The sequence below is a fragment of the Balaenoptera physalus genome, assembly GCF_965194825.1.
Source record: "Balaenoptera physalus genome assembly, chromosome: 2".
Classification (NCBI taxonomy): Eukaryota; Metazoa; Chordata; class Mammalia; order Artiodactyla; family Balaenopteridae; genus Balaenoptera; species Balaenoptera physalus.
In genome coordinates this window covers 10,261,344-10,282,148 of record NC_138883.1, presented here as the reverse complement: position 1 = coordinate 10,282,148, position 20,805 = coordinate 10,261,344, and the positions used below count along the sequence as shown (strand labels likewise).

General features: G+C 51.9%; 1 protein-coding gene across 5 annotated transcripts; it reads right to left on the bottom strand.

Moving 5' to 3' along the window:
• Window positions 1-8,691: 8,691 nt before the first annotated feature.
• Window positions 8,692-19,001, bottom strand: LOC309654781 (serpin A3-8-like). 5 transcript variants are annotated; one of them, XM_082449218.1, is made up of 6 exons: window positions 17,066-18,720; window positions 16,244-16,428; window positions 15,060-15,713; window positions 13,105-13,372; window positions 10,286-10,437; window positions 8,692-9,247 (listed from the first exon to the last, which is right to left on the bottom strand). In XM_082449218.1, the coding sequence occupies exons 3-5, from the start codon at window positions 15,709-15,711 to the stop codon at window positions 10,329-10,331; spliced, it is 1,029 nt and encodes a 342-aa protein (XP_082305344.1). In that variant the 5' UTR covers window positions 15,712-15,713; window positions 16,244-16,428; window positions 17,066-18,720; the 3' UTR covers window positions 8,692-9,247; window positions 10,286-10,328. The 5 variants fall into 5 exon arrangements, with proteins under 5 accessions (XP_082305344.1, XP_082305345.1, XP_082305342.1 ...); XM_082449219.1 differs by lacking the exon at window positions 17,066-18,720 and adding an exon at window positions 18,978-19,001 and having other exon boundaries at window positions 8,692-10,437; XM_082449216.1 differs by having other exon boundaries at window positions 8,692-10,437.
• Between the last annotated feature and the right edge of the window lie 1,804 nt (window positions 19,002-20,805).

Here is a 20,805-nt window from a genome sequence, read left to right as displayed (position 1 = left end):
CCCTCGGGGATGGTCCACCAGCGATCCATTGGTGACCTTGGCAAGAACAATCACAGTGGAGGGTGAGAGCAGGAGCTGGCGGTGGGGGTGGGCAGATGCAGAGTCAATTAGGGGAGTCCACAATGTCAACATTGCTCCATAGCAATTTGGCATCAGAGGCAGGAAATTGGAGAAAGGAGACCTTGAGAATCATTTAGGACAAAGTGAGGATTTTCATTCCAGTTTTTAAAAAATGAGAGACTTGAGCATGTTCACATAATAAAAGTCACAAAGAAAAAGAAGTTGAAGATAGCAGATAGAAGAAATTAATCAGAGATGGTGAGATGGGGATGGAAGGGATGCTGAGCACAGAGGGGGAGCCCTTTGACCAGAAGCGTGGCACATCTTCCACCCTAGAGAGAGGACAAGAGGCTGAGAGTGTGGCTCTAAGCATGTGGTCAAAAGGTGAGGGAGCTTGTCTCAGATGACTCCTATTTTCCCTGTGCTGCAGAGAGACGTTATCTACTGAATCCATCTTGGGGAAGCAAAAGGATCAGAAGTCTAGGACAGGGGAGACAAGAAGACATTGGGAAACCTCAAGGTTCTAGCAGGCATGAGTGGGGTCCCTAGGGGACTGGAGGACAGGTCACTGACCTGTGTAGGGGTGTGGTTTCCAGGTATCTCCACAGTCCAGACATAGACAAAAAGAGGGCAGACTGCTGGACAATATGGTAGTCAAAGTTCCCCCCTAGGTACAGGGATGGAGGAAACATGAGTGGCCAGCACGAAGGAAAAACGATTCTATTGAAAATAATGACCAGAGAGTCATTCAAATGATGGAATTTTTATATTTCCGGCTGGGGAAATCAGGAGTGATGACAGGAGAGGCTGATGGGGAAAGATAGAGGTATCTGGAAACAAGATGGTACCTCGAGTTTGAATAGGCGAGCGTACCTTGAGTTTGAACACACAGGGTGATTTGTATATTGCTGTATTTTCTCCTGCCATGCATTTATCCATGGTGACTTTGCAGTCAGCAGGCTTCAGTTCAAATCTTGGTTTGACACCTAGTGGTAACACAGCCTTGGCCAAATTACCTGACATTGTTAACTACCTAGGCACTTAAACGACCAGAGAGCATCTTCTCTAAAAGACCATTAGTTACAACTACTATAATACTACTATTACCATATGTCAAAGGCTGGGTTCCACAGCCCCACCCCACTGCCCACCCTCCCGGCCACACCAGACACCTGCTCTGATATCTAAGTGTATGAAGTTCTACTGGCCCCATGGTGCTGCATGAGGGCTGTGGTTGAGATGGCTGAGGACCACACTGAAACAGCTGCCACCATGGGTATCAAGATTCACTTCTCTGCAAGGAGGACTTAATCGACCATTGTGCATTTCAACAGTCCCTTCCTGATGGTCATCAATTGCCCAGACACCCAGAGCATCCTCTTTCTGGGCAAAGTTGTCAGTCCTAATAAGCAATGAAAGTAAAATCACAATTTGCAAAGAAAACTGTACCAGGACTCGCAAAACAGATATGCCATGCCCAACAGGTACTCTCTAAGTCCAGAATTTATTAACAGCAGCTTGTTCAGACCCATGTGTCCCAAGATAAGCCCACAGCAAGCTGTTTTAAGGGTAACTCTACACACACTCATGGGCTATAAAGATAAGACCCTTGACTTCTCATCTAGTTTATAAAATCTGACCACGCTTTCTATCACCCTAAAGCCACTGTGAACTAACTCCAGCCAGTGAAATCTTATATGTCTCCTAACTTCCCCGTTTGAAACATTACTGAGATGCTGTCAAAGTGATAGTCCCTACCATTCAGCAAGTTTAATTAAGCCCAGATCTGTGTGATCCATGGGGTGCCTTGGTGGTCTACGTGAGGTACTGCAACATTAAGAAAGTCTAGAATTCCCTGCAGAGCAGGGAGTTGCCCAGCTAAGGTGCAGAGAACAGGAGAGTCAGGACATCAGGGCTCTAAGCCCAGCTGAGTTCTGGAATGCTAAGTGATCCTGGGAGCTGCTTTGTGCTCCCTGAACCTCCGTCCTATGTGTGTGAAGCTCTGTAAAAACATGGCAGCCAGTAAAATGGTTAACGTTGAGTCCTCTTGGCTGCAATCCACCCACTTCCTTGGACCCAGTGCTTTCTTTGCACGATTCAACACTGATCTCCCTAAATGGAACGGAACATAGGAGACAATCGTAGGAATTAAGGAGAAGAGGGTAGTAGGCCCATCAGGGGATATAGATGTGAAGGTAGAGAAAAAGTGACATTTTGAGACACAGTTAGGAGGTACCATGGATTGGACTGAGTAATCAATTATTCATGAAGAAATAAGGACAGTCTGTAGTAAAGGTGACACTCAGGTTGCCAGCTTGGGAGCTAAAGAAACTGGAGGGAGCCATTTGGAGAGACGGGTAACGTGAGAAGGAGGATGAGCTCCCATATAGACCTGAGATGCCTGGCCGGCATCCGCGACGAAAAGAACAGTAAGCATTTGCTTCTACAGATCTGGCATTCAGCAAGGAAATCTGAGCAGGGCCTGGAGATCTGCTGATGCATAGGAGAGATGAGATTTCCTGGTGAGGACTCCCTCCTGGTGAGAGTGTGTAGAGAGGGGAGCCTGGGACCCCATCATCAGGAATGACCACACTTAGGGGACAAGAGAAAGGAAGAGAGGGCACCCAAAGAGACAGAGAAGGACTAGGAAGAGGGGTCACAGGGACACGTGGGGAGAGAGAAAAAGGACAGTGTCCACAGGATAGGCTGGACCTACCAAGTGGGGTCTTTGGTGGCTCGCAGGAGCAATGACAGTTGAGACATGGGAGGAGGAAACAGATTGTAGAGTTTTGAAGAGAATCAGTGATGCACAGGGGTACAGCAAGGGGAGACATTTCTTTCTAGAAATTTGTCATCAAAGGCAAAGAGAAACAAAGGGCAGCTGGAAGGGAAAAGAAAGGAAGACATATATTTTTGAAAATTGAAAGTTGAGTGAAAAGTGAGCACGTTTAAATGCTGCTGATAAGAAGCCTAGAGAAAAAAAAATGGTTGACAAGTCATGGAAGGAAGATATTAATCAATAGCTAGTAATCAAGTTGTATTGCACATTGATGGGGCCTTGAGCTGCAGGGGACCTGCAGGGACAACCAGTGTGAGGTTTCCTGTCTCATGGGTGGACAAGCACCTGGAGACCAGAGTCCAAGGGTCCTGGGAGATGCTGGGACGTAGAGGATCCTGGGAAGATCTTGGTCCACAAGGGCCCCTGGAGGGAGGGCTGACTTAGACTCTCTGACTAGCCAGGCTGAGTCTGCCTGCCCCTGGGGCTGAGCTAGGGCAGGAAAACCAGAGAACTAAGGTCTGTCCCAGGAACCTCCTAGAGGCTCAACACAACCAGTGTAGGAAGAGAGACCACTTGTCCTTCACAATTCTACCTAAAAACATCTAGTGCGTTTGTTTCCTGTGGCTGCTGTAACAAATTTACCACAAACTGGGTGATTTAAAACACATTCTGTAGGGCGGATTCCATTCTGCACCTCTTACAGATCCTGCTGGCGGCCAGCAGTCCTTGGCTTGTGTCAGGCGCTCGCAGCAGGTGCACGAGGTACCGGCGCTTCTGTTCAGACAGGCTGTCTGCTAGATGATCCTCTCATCTGGTCATGAATCCGCCCCCCACCAGGCTCTGGCTTCAGACCTGACTCCACCACCTACCAGCTGCTTGACCTTGGGCAGCTCCCTCACCTTCCCAAGCCTCTGTTTTCTCCTCTGTCAAATGGGGGTGTGAAAACAGTGCCTTCCTTCCGCATTGGGCTGTGGTGAGGATGAAAAACATATTCTGTAAATTAGGAAAAGAATTTGAAAAACAATAGATACATGTATATGTATAACTGAATCACTTTCTTGTACACCTGAAACTAAAATATTGTTATCAATTGTACTCCAATATAAAATAAAAAGTTAAAATAAATAATTAATTAATTAATTAAAAAAAAGAGGTCATGAACCTGAAGCATTTGCACAGTGCCTGGCACAGAGCAGACACTCCGAGAATTAGTAATATCACTCATTACTATTACTTTTGTCATTGTTGTGGTCCTTTCCTGCCCCTGTTTCCAGACCAAGGAGCCCAGAGGATGGAGATCTCTCAGTGGCAGCCTCTGATCACTGCGCTTATGGCTGTGGCTCACTGTCCGGCCCTGGTTAACCAAGAAGATTCTGATCTCACCAACCCCAGCCCCCAGGACAGCCTTGGACTGCCCCAAAATCTCCGAGAGCAACATAGGCTTTGCCTTCAGCCTTTACAGACATTTGGCTTTGGGTGCCTCTGGATAGAACATTCCCTTCACCCCAGTAACCATCTCTTTGGCCTTGAACATGTTCTTCCTCGGGGCCCCAACACCCAGCAGGACCCACCTCTTGGAGGGCCTGGTTCAACCTCAACGTGGGGTCCGAGGCCAAGATCCAGGAGGGCTTTCAGGACCTGCTGCTCAGATTCCCTGACCGTGAGCCGGTGCACATTTAACGGCCCGGGCCCCTGGAGGCCACGCAGTAACAGGTGGAGGCCCAGAAAAGCATCCACAAGTATGCAGAGGCAGATCCAGGGGAAGTTCGAGGCCCGCGTGGAAGAGCTCGGGTTGACACTACAGCAGTCCTGGAGAATCACGTGCCCCTCAGAGGTGGGAGAACATATATCCAATGTGGAATCTCCATCTGGGAATCAGGGCTGAAATACATCACAACCCTACTTTCCACAGCATCTGAGAAGCCTCCCTTGCTGACTTAGACATAGGAGACAATCAGTAATTGTCTGCCCACTGAATCCTTGATGTATCTGCTTGTACACCGCCAGTGATGGGGAACTCATCATCTGTCTCATTTTATTGCTACTATTGTTGAGTTTCTTTCAAAGAAGTATTTTCCACCTTCAGTGTGCATGACAACTGCCTGGGGAGATTGTTTAAAATCCTGCACTTACCCCAGGAGATTCTGATTTAGGGCAGGGGGAAGTCAGGGACACTGCATTTAAGCTCTCCTTCCTTCCCCTCTCTGGTGATTCTTCTGCAGGAGGGCTGTGATCTCCACTTGAAGTAACCCTGGAAGCAAGCACTAAATTAAGGAGCATGAGTTCCCTTCCTCCGGCAAGTCCCAGGAGGCATGGCTTAGAACAGGAAGAATCCCAAAGCCTCAAGGTCTTTTATTTCCTCCAAAAGAGCCAAGAAGATTGTATGCTTCCCTCCTTAATCACGCTCTTAATTCAGCATTGAATTCATTCTCCTCGTATTTGTACAGTGCTCTGTGGGTCTCAAGTGGCTTTGACGGCCACAGTCTCTTTTGACCTTCTCACCCGTTTGAAGCTGATAAGGTTAAAATTAATGGTCCTATTATACAGATGAACAGACAGATTATTTTTTAAAGAAGCAAAGTTATTTCCTGAGCCAGTAAGGCATTACTCATATACACATCTATGAACACTTGTCGTGTGTTATATGTGTTTACACATGCACACGCACACACAATCTAAGTGTGACGGCTTTATTATCATGCCAGGCATGGGACATTATTAATTTTTATTGAATTATCTTCACATCCCAACAAGGTAGACTGTTGTGTCCATTAAGAGATAAGAAAACTGAGGCACAAAAATTAGGCAACTTGCCCCAGATCTGAAAGCCTGGCAGAGCCTCGCCTTCAGATCCACACCTACATTCAGAGCAGCTTGTACCACAGTGATACACATTTTCCTCTAAAATTAACCACTTTCCAGAGAGGCTGAGGAGACCACAGAGAGCAGTAGTATTTACATATCGTAATACTATTACGTTATTGTAAAATATTCATCCCCATTTTACAAACAAGGAGACAGAAGCTCAGGGTGGTCAGGGGCTCAGCCCCCCCAGGGTCACGCAGGTAATAAAGGACAGGTCAGGAGTAGGTTATGGAGCCAGGGTTGATGTGCCGAGTATAGACTCCACATTCCCGTGGGCTGCCAGAGGGTGACCCCCTGCCTGTTCTCAATTCTCTCCAAAGGTGACATTGACGTTTGTCTTCACCTCGGGATGTGTTGTTTAATCCCCACATATTTGCAATTTTCCAAAACAAACCTCCGAAAAAATAACAAAGCTGGAGGCATCCCATTTCCTGATTTCAAACTGTATGACGAAGCTATAGTAATCAAACAGGACGGTAGTGGCATAAATATTCACATAGACGAAAGGAACAGAATAAAGAGCCCAGAAGTTGACTCTTGCACATACAGTCAATTAATATTTGACTAGGGATCAAAAATGGGGAGGGTGGGAGGGAGGGAGATGCGGGAGGGAGGAGATATGGGAACGTGTGTATATCTGTAGATGATTCACTTTGTTATAAAGCAGAAACTAACACACCATTGTGAAGCAATTATACTTCAATAAAGATGTTTAAAAAAAAAACAAAAAAACAATCAAGATGACAAAAAAAAAAAACAAAAACCAATCAATGGGGAAAAGATATTCTCTTCAAAAAATGGATTTGGGAAACTAGATAATCACATGCAGCATCCCTGCTGGGTGTGCAGCCCCAGGTTAGGGATGGGGTTAAGTCACCTCTATTAACTGTCCCTTAGGACTTGTGCCACACTGCAGCCCTAGTGCCTGTCGCCCCACCTCCTGAATCTTTCCTAAGGTCACACAAACGGGCCCAAGGTTACAGGGTCTTTAAAGCACACAAGCCAACTCCAGCCCAGATCTCACCACCCTGAAGGCTAAACTCCAGAAAGGCCGTTTGCACCCCCTCTCGTTCTCCCTCCCTCCCCCTCCAGCCCAGGGCAGGCCTCCCCTCACTCTGTTCACCCTGCCCTTGCCCTGTTCCCTGTGGCTTTAGATCACTGCATCCCATGGACCATTCATCCTTCCCTTACCCCTAAGTCCCCTCCGCTGTCCCCTGGGCACCTCTCCTGTGGTCCTGGGGTGACAGCTTTCCTCCCGTGCTCCTCCCTCCTCCCCACTCTGCTCCCTCTCCTTGGTGCCCCGCCCTTTCGGGTGCCCTCCCCTTCTCACCCCACGGTCAGCTTAGGGGACCTCCTCCCCTCAGTGCTCACCTGCCCATCCTGGGGGACGAATCTTCATGCTTCCCTCCAGCCCTAATTCTCTCCTGAACTCCCCTGAGCAGATTCCTTGGCTGCCTCCTGGGAACCACGCATCTGGGATCTGAACGTACGGGTGTCCCCTTCCCTTCCCCAACCTGCTACTCCTGCTGGGGGTCCTTCCTCAGGGGATGCTTTGTCATCACCCAGGAGCCAAACCCAGATGTGGGTTATTTTCCCTTCTTCCCCACGTCCACTCACAGAAACATGGGTTCTCTTCACAGCCTTCCACTCACCCCTGCTCTCCCTCTCCATCCTGGGCTTTGGCCCCATTTCCTGCAACATCCCCTTTAATGTCCAGCCTGCATCCCTGTCCTGGCCCTGAATCGCTTCTCTACACAGCAGCTGGAGTCTTTTTTCTACTATGCCCATCTGCTCAGAGAGACTCTCTGTATAAATTCCTTTAAAGCTGCCCAGGGCCCTATGGAACGTTTCCAGCATCCTTACTGAGCTGCCAGGCCCCCAGTGGTCCAGCGGTTCCATCATGGCCCCGTCACCTCTGCAGGCCCTCTGCAGGCCCTCCGCCTCCTGCTCCGGGTCTGCCCAGCTTCCTTCAGTTTCTTGAAAATGACTTTCTCACTCTTTCTCCTGCCAAGGACATTCTCGTCTCTGTTTACCCTACCACATTTTATCCTTCCTCTGATGGCAGCACAAAAAGCACCTCCTCCAGGAATGCTTCGCTGACTTCCCGGTCTGAGTTTGATCCTCTTCTATCAGCCTCCAGAGCCTTGTTTCATCATCCATGTTTCACGTGAGTTCCTAAGTCCCAGGAGGGTCACTGCTGTGAAAATCTTTGAGGGCAGATTCATTCTGTTCTTTACAATGCTCCTCTGACCCAGGAGGTTGGGATAACATCCTGCCGGCAATAATTAGTAGCTGTGTGGCCTTGGGGGAGATTACTGAGCCTCTCTGTTCCTCAGTTTCCTCATCGGTAAAATGGGATGAGTAACAGCAAGTGTCTCACGTGATCATTTCAAGGACTAAACGGGTTATTCCAGGTAGAGGTCTTAGCAGGCTGCCTGGCAGAGAGATCTCAACCCTTCAGTTGTGGGTGACGTCATCATTTATGCCGGGAGCTGATCATCCTGGAGATGACACAGCCCCTGATCACGTGAGGGACGTGAAGAACCAAGTGGGTTCCTTCTATTGCAGGTGTGTGTTTATTGACCTTTCGCTCCCAGGACCCCCTTCTGGTTGCTGAGGGGGACCCTCTGTCAGGGGAGTATGTGGAGCTCGTCAGGTGGTGGAGGAGCTCGTCTGGGAACCTGGAAGTAGCTAGTCTCCCAGGTTGAGGTGCTGGGGGGCAGCAGGGGAGATCCTGGGGGGAGGCCCAGCTCAGCTGCAGGAGCAACGGTTCCAGGAGCTGTGCCAGAAGAGGTCAGGGTCGGAGCCCCTGCGATGTCAGCACGAGGGCACATCCTGGGCCCTGGGGGATGGAAGAGTGAACCTGGACCTAGGGCCATAGTCCCGGAAGCGGGCATCGGGCAGCAGGGGCCCCTCCCAGCGCTGGGCCTGAGGTCCAGTGGGCTTGGTCACAAGCACAAAGCCTGCTCCTGGGCTGGCTGGTGAGGCTGAGACAGAGGGGCCCAGAGTCTGGAGTGGGCTGAGTGTGTCTGGGAGGTCGGGGGGCTTGGCCTCGGGGCCCAGGCAGTGGCAGGAGCGTGGAGTCAGGCAGATCAGCGTGGAGACACACAGGAAAGAGTCCAGTCCAAGGAAGGTGGTCTATTGCTGTTGTAGGGCTCAGAGCCTCCTTCTAACCAGGACACAGACTCCCTGGGCATGTGAACCCCCCAGCAGAGTCACTGTCACCTTCCCAAGGGTGAGCAGGTGGGACCAGGCAGCCTGGGTCCTCGGGGCACAGGGGCCAGGCTGCCCCCAGGGAGCTGGGCACCGAGCTCCTTAGCGAGGGGACCCGCCACTCAGTGGAGAGCTCTAGGCTTGACTGCGGTTGGTGACTTTGCCCAAAAAGATGACGCTCTGGGTGTCTTTACTGAGTGTGGGAAACATACAGGGCCTGTTGAAATGCATAGTGATCACTCCTCCAGTCGTGTAGATCAAGTTGCTTCCCATGGCAGCAGCTCCTTCCGAGCCCTCCTCGTCCACGTCAAGCACAACGCTGTGGACCACCTGTGGGGACACCAGAGCATTACCCACCAGAGACGAGGTGGGTGGGAGGTGAGCAGCTGCCTGAGGGCCTCTAAAGGGACTGACATTCATCCACCTTCTGCCGCTGGCCGTCACTGTGCTGTCAACCTGTTCAACTTGTGTGTTTCTCCCAACAAACCTGTCAGCCGGTTCATAGTCGTGATGCACAGATGTGCAAAGTTCAGTCAAAGGCTGCGAGTGCTGGGCCCAGGGTCAGAGAGGAAAAGAGCAGGGGCTCCCTGATGTGGATCCCTCTCTGTCTGAGTCCAAAACACCCCCCATTTTAGGGGAGAGAGGCAAGGCAAGGCATTTTTCTCACAGGCAACTGTCCACAGTCCCTTCATGTGGAAGCAGCAGATGACGGACACGGCTTTCTGCTCCTCTCCTGCCCTAGCACTCGGTTACTTTGCATAGGATGTGGCTTCCCATCCCTGGACCCCGCAGGCCCCTTGGCACATGCACCTCCTTTACCAGGTCCTTTGGCTGGCGGGGTGCAGGGGAGACTGCAGGGCTGCCCAGCTTCCCCCATACATTCTGACTTCTCTGCTTCTAGGATCACAGTACCAGGGGCCCTGGTGTTCTTGTCCTGTGCTCAGTATATTTCCATCACAATGGCCCTATAGCCATAGTTAGTACCTATTACCTCTTACCTGCTCTGCTAGGCATAGCACATGAGCCAAGAACTATCATGCTCCTTTTAAAGATGAAGAAAGTGAGGGGTACAGGACTTGAATTATTTATCGCATAGGCAGTAAAAGTTGGAGCATGAGACGGGGGTTCACAGCTGATTCTACCCCAGGCCCTCCTGCTAGATGGGCTTCCATGTCACAATATGTTGCAGGGAAGGTGGGACCACCCCCAGGATGGTTGTAACCAAGCCCTTCTGAGGAGTCCGGGGAGGGTGACTGAGTATAGGGAAATACAGTTATTTTACTCATTCAAGTTTACCCAAAAGTCTGGCTGGCCTTCATCATTCAAGCTCCCATGTGGAGATGAATTGTCCAAAGTTTAAACACCCACCTGGGAAACCACCAGAGCCTCTGCATCTTTAATCCCTGGCTGGTCAGCTGCCGGGGGGGAAGACTTTCCCCATGCGCATCTGGGGAAGGATGTCTTGCAGATCGTAATCGCTGGAGATGGAAAACTTTGGAAGGAGGAGGTGAACTATTGTTCTAGGAAATGAGAAAAATAAACCTGAACGTCTGCTGGACTCAGAGCCCGCCTTTCTCCCACGTCTTGGCGTGGTCTTCCTTGGTTTCCGCTCCAAACACCCGCTTCTCGCTGGAAATAAGGACTCTTTTCCACATTTTCTTCACCCCTCCTGCTTACTCTCCTTAATCTGTTAATTATGCATTCCCATCTGCAGGAGTCTAACATGCCAGGCAGTGCACCAGCGCCACACCTGGCCCTGCTTCTCCCCTGCAAGCCTGTAGGGCGCAGGAAACACCCTAACTCCAGCAGCTGGGAGACTGTGCTGGGGCGGCTGCTCCATGGGCACCAGGAAGGCTTCCTGCAGGAGGTGGCATGGAGCCTGAGTCCCGGAGGAGGGGACGAGCTGACTGGGTGATGAGGAGTCCAGGAGGCAGGTGGATGTACTTGCAGGAAAGAGGGAAGAAAGAAGGGCTGCCCCACAGCACAGAGGCAGCCTGAGTGTGGGCAGTGGGAGGGGAGGGGCAGGGAAGGGGCTTGGGCGGGACGTGGAGGGCTGGGGGCTGCATTCAATGGCCTTGGGGACCTGAATCAACCAATCCAACATCTCTATCTTGTCTTCCCAGTGAGCTCCTTGAGGGCAGGGGTGCGTCTGCTTCTGAGCAGAGGTGGCCGCAGGTTCTTGGAGCAACAGATGCTGTCTCCCACCCCCAGGCCTCCTCTCTCTTTGTCTCTATTTCCCTTAAGACTCTCATCACGGTGTCAGCTCTTACAGATGCCAAATAGGAGGAGGCTGTGGCTCCCATTAAATTCTGGGTCCCTTGGGAGCAGGGAGGTAGCTATCCCTCCTCATAATCCATCTTTCCTTCCGCCCTCCCTCCCTCCTTTATCCATTCATTCAACAGATTCTTAGTGAGCGCCCTCTATGGGCCAGGAATGTGTAGATGCTTGTTCCCCCAGTGCTTGTAAATCAAAGATGTTTGATGAATATTCTATCCATTTACAACTATTCACTGAGCCCCTGCCCTGTGGTAGCTCTTGGTATTGGAGGAAGGAAAGGGTTGGGAAGGGAGTACAGGCAGGGGGAGGGTGGGTCTCCGTGTCCTGGGGTCTCCGGGAGCTGCAGTGAGGAGGGGCTGAGAGTCAGGCAGCCCCAAGGCGTCCGGTCCCCTGGACAAGGGTTGGGGAAGGGACTGCAGCCTCAGTGTCACATCTAGGCAGGTCTCTCGCCCCTTGCGGTTTGTAAAGTGCCCTCCACACCCATTCCCCCCTTGGATCTGCAGAACCTCCCACTCAGGACAGTGGGTCAAGGACGCCCCTCCCCTCTCAGTAGGGAGCTGAGCCCCAGAGAAGCACAGGGAGTGGCCGGGGGAGTGTGAGCCTGCGATTGGGACTCTGGGTCTGGGGCTCCCCCGCCCCTGCGCAGCTGCCCACACACCCTCCCCTCGGCCCCCTGCAGACACTGCGCCCAGAAGTGCCTCTGCTGTCCCCCTTGTTATTGGTCTCCTGAATTCCATGTCCTGGCCTGTGTGTCTGCCCTCAGTTTATCCAGAACCCAACCCCTTCCCACCCTTCCCGGCTCCTTCTGGTCCACCCACCGTGGCTCCCCTGGGTGAGTGCACTGGGCTCCTGGCTGGCCTCCCTGCCTCCATGCTTGTCTGCTGTCTGTTCTCCACTGGACGACCTGGGTGATCTTTCTAAAACATTACTCAGATCATTCATTCTTTGGCCCAAAACCTTGTGAGAACTGTACATTTCCCTTGGTGGGGGAGGAGTTAAGGGGTCTGCAAGGCCTCACATGACCTGAGCCCCCCTGGGGTCCTGACCTCTCCCAACTTTCCCTCTCACTCCCTCTACTCTGCTGCTCTGGCCTCACTAACCCTCAACCACACCAGGCTCCCTCCTGTCTTACAGGCTTTGCACTGGCTGTTCCCTTGGCCAGGAATGCTTTTCCTCACCATATTCACATGGCTCAACCCTCACTTCAAACATCACCTAATGACCACCCTAGTTACAATCACAAACTACTTGCAGGTCCAATTCTCTTACTCTTTTTACTGTGCTTTACTATACGGCCTCCCCATTTTTAACCATTCAACCCATAATTTATTACATTTATTTCTTGTATGTCTCTTTCAATCACAAAGCAAGCTCATGAGGGCAGAGAACTTAATGTTTTATTTGCTGACCTACCCTCAGAGTCTAAAATAGTCCCTGGCACATAGTAGGTTCTCAATTAAACTGTGAAAACAGTGCTGAATGGTTGAATGAATAAATGAGTGAATGTAATGTTTAGCCAGTGCAAAGCTGATGCTCAGCGTCTGTCTCACCTGAGCCCCCAGCTGATCCCAGTTCCATCTGCCCCCCTCCACCTGCAAGAGGTGGAGCCACGGAGAGAACAGCACGAGTGTCAGGGGCTGTGTGGGGATCCCCATGACTCAGCGCATGTTAGTGTCAGAGGAACCCTCAGCCCCGCCCCCTCTGATGTCATCCTCTTAGAGAAGGAACAGTTCAGGTCCAGAGCCACACAGGCAGCCAAGGACAAGGTCACCCCTGGACGGACCCTCCCACCTCTGCCCCCGCCCCTGGACATTACTGAGGCCCGGGGGCTGCGGGTCCGGAGTCCAGGAAGAGGGGGAAGGGCCGAGAAGGCAGGTGGACCCACAGGTCCGGGTCCTGGGGACAGTCACCTGGGCTGCAGTGAGTCTCTCCACCTCCTCAGCGTCTCTGGGAGCAACTCGGCCTCCAGGTCCTGCATTTCGCCCTCGTCAGGGAGGATGAGGGGCACGCTGTCCTTGCGGGTGCACTTGAGCTCCACCATGGTGCAGGCCCGCAACTCGTCTGGGAAGTAAGGCGTTTCCAGGCTCCCAGTGGTCATCATGGGCGCCTCCACCGTCCTGTTCTCGTGGAACTCTGACTTATAAGTACGGCTGGGATCAAAGGGCTTCTTCCACTGGGCTAGAGGTGGAGGGACAGGTGAGGGGTCTGTGGTGCAAGGGCTGCCGGCTGCTCCCTCCTCTGCCCTGGTCCCTGAGCGGGGAAGACCCTCCCCACACCAGCAGCCCCCCACGTGCCTCTAGGGATGGCCCTGCTAGGTTTGCACATATACCTGGCCAGGTGGGTAGGCCCTTGGGGATGGGGGTGACCCCACAGGTCTGGATTGGAAAGGGGGTCACGAAAAAAACCTGGTTAATTGTGCTACATGAGAAACCAACAGGAACAGGAGAGGGCAAGGGAGAGATGGGGTGAGGTTGGGCCTGGGGACAAATGGGAGCTCCTGGTCCTTAAAGGGAACAGTATTAGTGACCAGTGGTTAGTCGCTGGCTTTGTAGGTAGAGCACATGTCCCCGCAGCCTTGTGAGCCAGGCTGAAGCAGGAGCCACCTGGGGAGCAGGAAGGCAGGGCAGGGTCACTAGAGGAGAGGTCTGGGGTCTCCCCCCAGGAGGATGGAACATTCAGTGAGGAGAAGGTTCGTGGGGAGATCGGGGCCCTGGGGCTTCATGGAGTGTGTATCCACCCCCGCTTCCTGCTTTGTTTCCACCCCTGCCTGTGTCCTCAGGGTTAGAGGCAGGAGCTGAAGGAAAGCTGGGCTGGCTGGGGTGCCCCTGTGGGGGGAGATTTGGGAGGAGAAAATCCTAGGACAGTGCCAAGTTGTAGGAGAGGAAAGTACAGGAGACTCGAAGAACAAATGTAGCAGGCCTGGCCCGGTTTCCTTTTCCAAAGAAATGCAATTCTGTGCCTTCATTTATAGATGAAAACACAGACCCAGGAAGGGTAGCCCTGGGCTCTGCCAGGAGCCCCCAGCACAGGGCTAACTTGTTTCCCCACAACTAGTGTCTCTTAGGCACCTGACCACGCCCAGATTCGATGATAGTTTTTTGTGTCCTTATCTATTTTGGGTCTCTACTGCACTACTGGCTCCATGTATGAAATCTATCTGCCTTCACTCTGACTCTTATGAATTTCCGGGCTGAGGTTTGCAATATCGAGTTTCTATCAATGGGACTGGGCGCTGGTCCAACTAGAATCTGGGAAAGTACACTGCCCTGGATATTGTCCTCCCCTGAGACTTTCCCCAGATGGTGGCCTTGCCATTTCCACCCTCAAGATGATAGAAGCGCACAACTGAAGAACCTTGGGGTGCCCAGGCTCCTCAGAGGCTGTAACACCGTGAAGATGGCCACCAGCCCCACCTTAAGCCCCAGAGACCAAGACCCTTAGAGGGAGCCCAGGTCAGACACAGCCCACAGTGCGCACAGCAGACGCCTTCCTGAGCGTGTCCGAAAGCATCTCATCAGGAAGGAACCTGGAGTTCCCAGCCACCCCGGAGAGAGCTGAAAGCACAGCTTCTTCTTTTGGCAGCCAGGCAAGTTTAAGTCAGAAAAAAGAGTCTCCCTCTGCCTCACACAAAGTAGTGGCTCCTCTGCACTTATGTCCTGTAAAGAGAAGTGGAATTTGGATAACGCTAAAGCAGACAAAGCCTATGGTCGGGGCAGGGGCTTGGTGCCTAAGCTCCCTTAAGCCATGGGGAGCCCCTTCTGTAACGGTTTGCTAACAACACAGGTGGCTGAGCCAGAAGAGAAATAGTCCTGGAGCCTCAGAACTAATTTTATTTATCTTCCCGAGCCCCAATCTGGCCACCCACCTTTAAAGAAGATGTAATTCACCAGGATCATCTTTGTGAGCTTGTCAAGGTCCTTGAAGAACTCCACAATTTTCCCCTGGGTTTTATTCCTCACATAGTCATTGATGAGCTTCTTGGCAGTGTCGGAACCCCGGAAGTCGGTGGAGAAGGCCTCGGAGGCACACAGCGCCCGGGCATCTTCCCTGAACTTGTCCAGAAGCTTCAGCTGCTCCTGGACGAACATGGCGTTGCCCACGCTCAGCTGCAGCTGGTGGCTGGGTCGGCCGAGCATCTGCAGGAGGTGCCGGAAGCCCTGGCGGATTTCTGTCTCGGGGGTCTTTGTGAGGTTGAACTTGAGGTCTTCCAGGATTTCCATCAGGGTGGGTCCGCGGGCCCCCAAGGACAGGAAGGCCAAGGCCATGGAGATGCTCAGGGGGGAGAAGATGACATTCTCATTGGGGGTCTTCAAAGCCAACTGCTTGTAGAGGCTGAAGGCGAAGTCGGTGTTTCTGGAGACGAATGTGTGGCCGTCCACAGGTGCCCCTTTGTGTTGGTCCTCTGGGGTCACATCCTCCAGGTGAAGCCCGCCCCCTGGGAGGCAGTGGACACTGGAGCTGAGCCCAGCCACCAGGAGCCCCAGAGCCAGGAGGGGGGATGTGCCCTCTGCCCTCATCTCTGAAAAGCAAAGCTCCTTTGAGTCTCGGTGTGTCAGATGATGTCCCAACCACCACCCACTGTCCCCACGTGGTCTCTCTTCTCTCTGCCTCTGCTGCTTTGTGACCTCCCAGTTCTAGGCACCCTCCTGGGCTCCCAACATACGTGAGGAGGCTTTGGGCTCCCTCTCACCCTTTGAAGCAAGTCTTGTAATTGTTACCAATTTCCCCAAGGGAGAAACTGGGCACAGAGAGGGAAAGGGGCTTTTCCAAGGTCACCCAGCAAGCAAGTGGAGGAGCGAGGGTGAGAAGCCTGGGTTGCCTGCCTCCAAGGGGTGAAGCTGGTGATGGATGTGAGGTGCTGTCCAGTGAGAACCCATCCCCCCTCCTGCTCAGAGAGCAGCCCCCGTCAGAGGGGACTAGGAAGCAGGGGCTCCGTTTCCACTATGTCCCCTGTCTGCCCCCCAGGACGGAGCCCTGGACTGAGTCAGAGGGCACAGCACCTCTCCCGGCCTCTTGATGACAAGCGTGTGACCTTAGGGAGGCACTCACATCGTGGTGCCGGGTCGCAGTGAGGGTTCAGTGATAGAGGTCACCACAAGCAGTGGGAGCAGTGCTGGAGCCTAGGTGACCCTGATGAGGGTTGGTGTAAAGAACAAGGAGGGTAGAGTGTTCTTTTCAGCCCCAGCCAGGTGAACACATGGTGGTTGATTCCACTGTAAGCTTGGAAAGGCCTCCTAGTGGGGAGAAAGCAGGGTCAGCTCAGAGTCTCAGAGTCCTGGGCAAGGATTTCATTTTGGCCATTTGTGAGTGCTGTGTGGTGACAAGCAAGTGACTGAACCTCTCTGAGCCTCAATTCCCATCTCTGGCCATGTTGAATGGCCCAGGTGACATGAAGTATGAAGGTGCTGGGCTCATAAGAAGAGTTCCAATGGTGTCACCTCCCCATGCCACCCTCTTTAGGACCTTACAAGCCAGAGCTGTGATCCGTGAGGACAGGGGACAAGATACTGCCTGGAAGCGTCCAGGAGAGACTCAGTTCAAAGCTGGTGACCTCAGCAAACAGGATTGTTTACCTTCAGCCTCTGGCCCCTCATCTCAGAGTTCAGAGGAGAAAGGGCTGCTGGGGGGGAGGGGAGGAGAGAGGAAGAGAGAGAGAAAAGAGGCAGAGGAGGCGGGGGAGAGGTGGGAGGGGGTGGAGGGGAGGGAGCTGAGCTGAGTCTCATCCAGAGGCTGGTGGAGAGGCCTTCGGACAAGCCTGGGGACAGAGGTGATCAATTGCCCCAAATGCTAGTTTCCTCAGTGCTGATGCAACCGTTTCTTTAAAAAAAAAGTCAAACATTATCCCCAAAATTATTTCTGGAGAAATAGTACCTGTGTATTTGGCCTGGTTGGAGAGCTGGCTCTATTTCTGAGCAGTCGGTCTTTTCAGTGCTGGACAGACTCACCTCCTGTCTGCTTGGCTGCGGGGCCCTTCAGGGATGGTGTAGCCCAGGAAACGCGCCTGGAGACCTTGCAGCCTCTGCCCAGAGGGACCCAGTGCACTAATTCTGTCCGCCCGGCTGTCTTGAGAGCAGCGCCCTGTGCCGGACAAGGAGACGTGCCTCATGGCCCTGGTGGGAGTTCTGACCCTGGCGGTGGAGGCACAGCTATATGGGGTGCACAGCTGGCTCGAATCAGAATCCCACAGAGGGACTTACCTGGTGGTCCAGTGTTTAAGACTCTGTGCTCCCAATGCAGGGGGCTGGGGTTCAATCCCTGTTCAGAGAACTAGATCCTGCATGCTGCAACTAAGAGCCCTCATGCTGCAACTAAAGATCCTGCAAGCCGTAACGAAGATCCCGAGTGCCCCAACTAAGACCAAGTGCAGCCAAATAAATAAATAAATATTAAAGAAAAGAAAAGAATCCCCCAGAGTCAAAGGCAGAAGTGACACCAGAAGCCCTGGTGGCATGTTCCTCCCTTTGCAGAATCAAAACTGAGATCCAGAGAGAAGACTGGTCTTCAGAGGGCGCAGAACCCTCCCAGCATGGCGACACAGGTCCTCCCGCCTCCCTCCTGCCTCATGTTCCACAGGCCCCATGCAGAGTACTAGAACCACCCTAAGAAAGGGGTCCCTTTCTCCAAATGTGGGAGCATCACGGATTAACTGCCTGGGAGAGCGGGATGTGGGGAGTGGATCCAGAGCCACCACCTGCCTGGGATGCTGGATTTTCATGGGCGCTGCTGTCTATTTATCCCGCAAAGATCTCCTCCCCTGCTTGCGAAATGTCTGCGAGGACAACACAGTGTTCTGTCCTCAGACTGGAAATAGGCAGATGATCATTTCTGATAACAAGATTTATTACATCTATTTGAACAACCTAGTTACAGAAACTGCTTTTGGTCCCTTAAAAAAAAAAAAAAACTAAACTAAAAATAAACAAAAAAAAATTTCCCTTGAGAGTGTTTTCTCCTGTTTAATAAAACTCATTGAGGAATGTGTGAAAGCTCAGAATATATAAAAAGGGACTTTGAAAAATACTCATGACTATTGTTCTTTTTTAGAAAAAAAATCGACTCTTCTTAGTTTTTCCCCCTTTTTGCGATTTACCATTGAGGACCATGTAAAAACCCAGAAAATGGAAAGAAGAATATTTGAAAATATTCCCCAGAATTGTATGACTCTGGGACTGCCCTAGCGAACATTGTCTTCTGTTTCTTTTATGTCATTTTTTTTATGTTTGTTTGCAAGTGTGTGTATATGATAGGAATCTCCAAACACAAACTCAGATAAGTTTAAAATGCAATACAGCTCAATTATGTGTATATAGCTCGATTTGCATGTTGATACACTCCCCCTTTCTTGAGAAAGGAGGGCATGTCTAAATAGACTAAGTGGGAGAGACCTTCAAGATGGCGGAGGAGTAAGACGTGGAGATCACCTTCTTCCCCACAAATACATCAGAAATACATCTACATGTGGAACACCTCCTACAGAACACCTACTGAACGCTGGCAGAAGACCTCAGACTTCCCAAAAGGCAAGAAACTCCCCCCACGTACCTGGGTAGGGTAAAAGAAAAAGGAAAAACAGAGACAAAGAATAGGGATGGGACCTGCACCAGTGGGAGGGAGCTGTGATAGAGGAAAGGTTTCCACACACTAGGAAGCCCCTTTGCGGGCGGAGACTGCGGGTGGCAGAGGGGGGAAGCTTCGGAGCCACGGAGGAGAGTGCAGCCACAGGGGTGCAGAGGGCAAAGCGGAGAGACTCCTGCACAGAGGATCGGTGCTGACCAGCACTCACCAGCCCGAGAGGCTTGTCTGCTCACCCGCCGGCTGGGGAGGGCGGGGCTGGGAGCTGAGGCTCGGGCTTCAGAGGTCAGATCCCAGGGAGAGGACTGGGGTTGGCTGCGTGAACACAGCCTGAAGGGGCTAGTGCGCCACGGCTAGATGGGAGGGAGTCTGGGAAAATGTCTGGAGCTGCCGAAGAGGCAAGAGACCATTGTTTTGGGGTGCGCGAGGAGAGGGGATTCCTGCTCTGTGTGCCCACAGACAGCAGGGCACCACCTAAGCAAGCTCCAGAGACGGGCGTGAGCCACGGCTATCAGCTCCGACCCCAGAGACAGGCATGAACCGCTAACACTGCCACCACTGCCACCAAGAATCCTGTGTGCAAGTGCAGGTCACTATCTTCACGACCCCTGGGAGCCTGTGCAGCCCGCTACTGCCAGGGTCCTGAGACCCAGGGACAACTTCCCTGGGAGAACACATGGCGCACCTCAGGCTGTTGCAATGTCACGCCGGCCTCTGACGCCACAGGCTTGCCCCGCACTCCAATTATGACTGCCATACCCCTCCCTCTCCCCAGCCTGAGTGAGCAAGAGAGCCCTAATCAGCCGCTACTTTAACCCCCTCCTGTCTGGTGGGGAACAGACACCTGAGGGCGGCCTACACGCAGAGGCGGGACCAAAACCAAAGCTGAATGCCAGGAGCTGTGCGAACGAAGAAGAGAAAGGGAAATCTCTCCCAGCAGCCTCAGGAGCAGCGGATTAAATCCCCACAATCAACTTGATAAACCTTGCATCTGTGGGATACCTGAATAGACAACAAATGTTCCTAAAATTGAGGCAGTGGACTTTGGGAGCAACTGTAGACATGGGGTTTGCTTTCGGCATCTGATTTATTTTTGGTTTTATGTTGATCTTAGTTTAGTTGTTTTGTTTTGTTTTGTTTTTGTTTTGATCTTTTTTATTTTTATTTATTTATTTTTGGCTGTGTTGGGTCCTTGGTGCTGTGCATGGGCTTTCTCTAGTTACGGCGAGGGGGGGCTACTCTTCGTTGCGGTGCGCAGGCTTCTCATTGCAGTGGCTTCTCTTGTTGCGGAGCATGGGCTCTAGGCACATGGGCTTCAGTAGTTGTGGCACACGGGCTCAGTAGTTGTGGCTCATGGGCTCTAGAGCACAGTCTCAGTAGTTGTGGCACATGGGCTTAGTTGCTCCATGGCATGTGGGATCTTCCCAGACAGAGCAGGGCTCGAACCCGTGTCCCCTGCATTGGCAGGTGGATTCTTAACCACTGTGCCACCAGGAAAGTCCTATCTTAGTTTAGTTTTTAGTGCTTGTTATCATTGGTGGACTTGTTTATTGGTTTGGTTGCTCTCTTCCTTTTTTTAAATACTTTTTCCTTTTTTCTCTCTTTGTGAGTGTGTGTGTGTATGTTTCTTTGTGTGATTTTGTCTGACTAGGTTTACTTTTACCATTTCTCTGAGGGTTCTGTCTGGTGTTCTTTGTTTGTTTGTTTGTTTTTAGTTTTTTCTTCTTTATTTTTTGTTTGTTTTTTCTTTCTGTAAGTGTGTATGTGTATGTTTCTTTGTGTAATTTCGTCTGTTTAGTTTTGCTTTTACCGTTTGGTTTGGGGTTCTATCTGTTCTTATTTTGTTTTTTCTCCCTTTTCTTCGGAGCCGTGTGGCTGGCAGGGTCTTGGTGCCCCGCCCGGGTGTCAGGCCTGAGCCTCTGAGGTGGGAGAGCTGAGTCCAGGACATTGGATCACCAGAGACTTCCCAGCCCTGCATAATATCAATTGGTGAGAGCTCTCCCAGAGATCTCCGTCTCAACACTAAGGCCCAGCTCCAC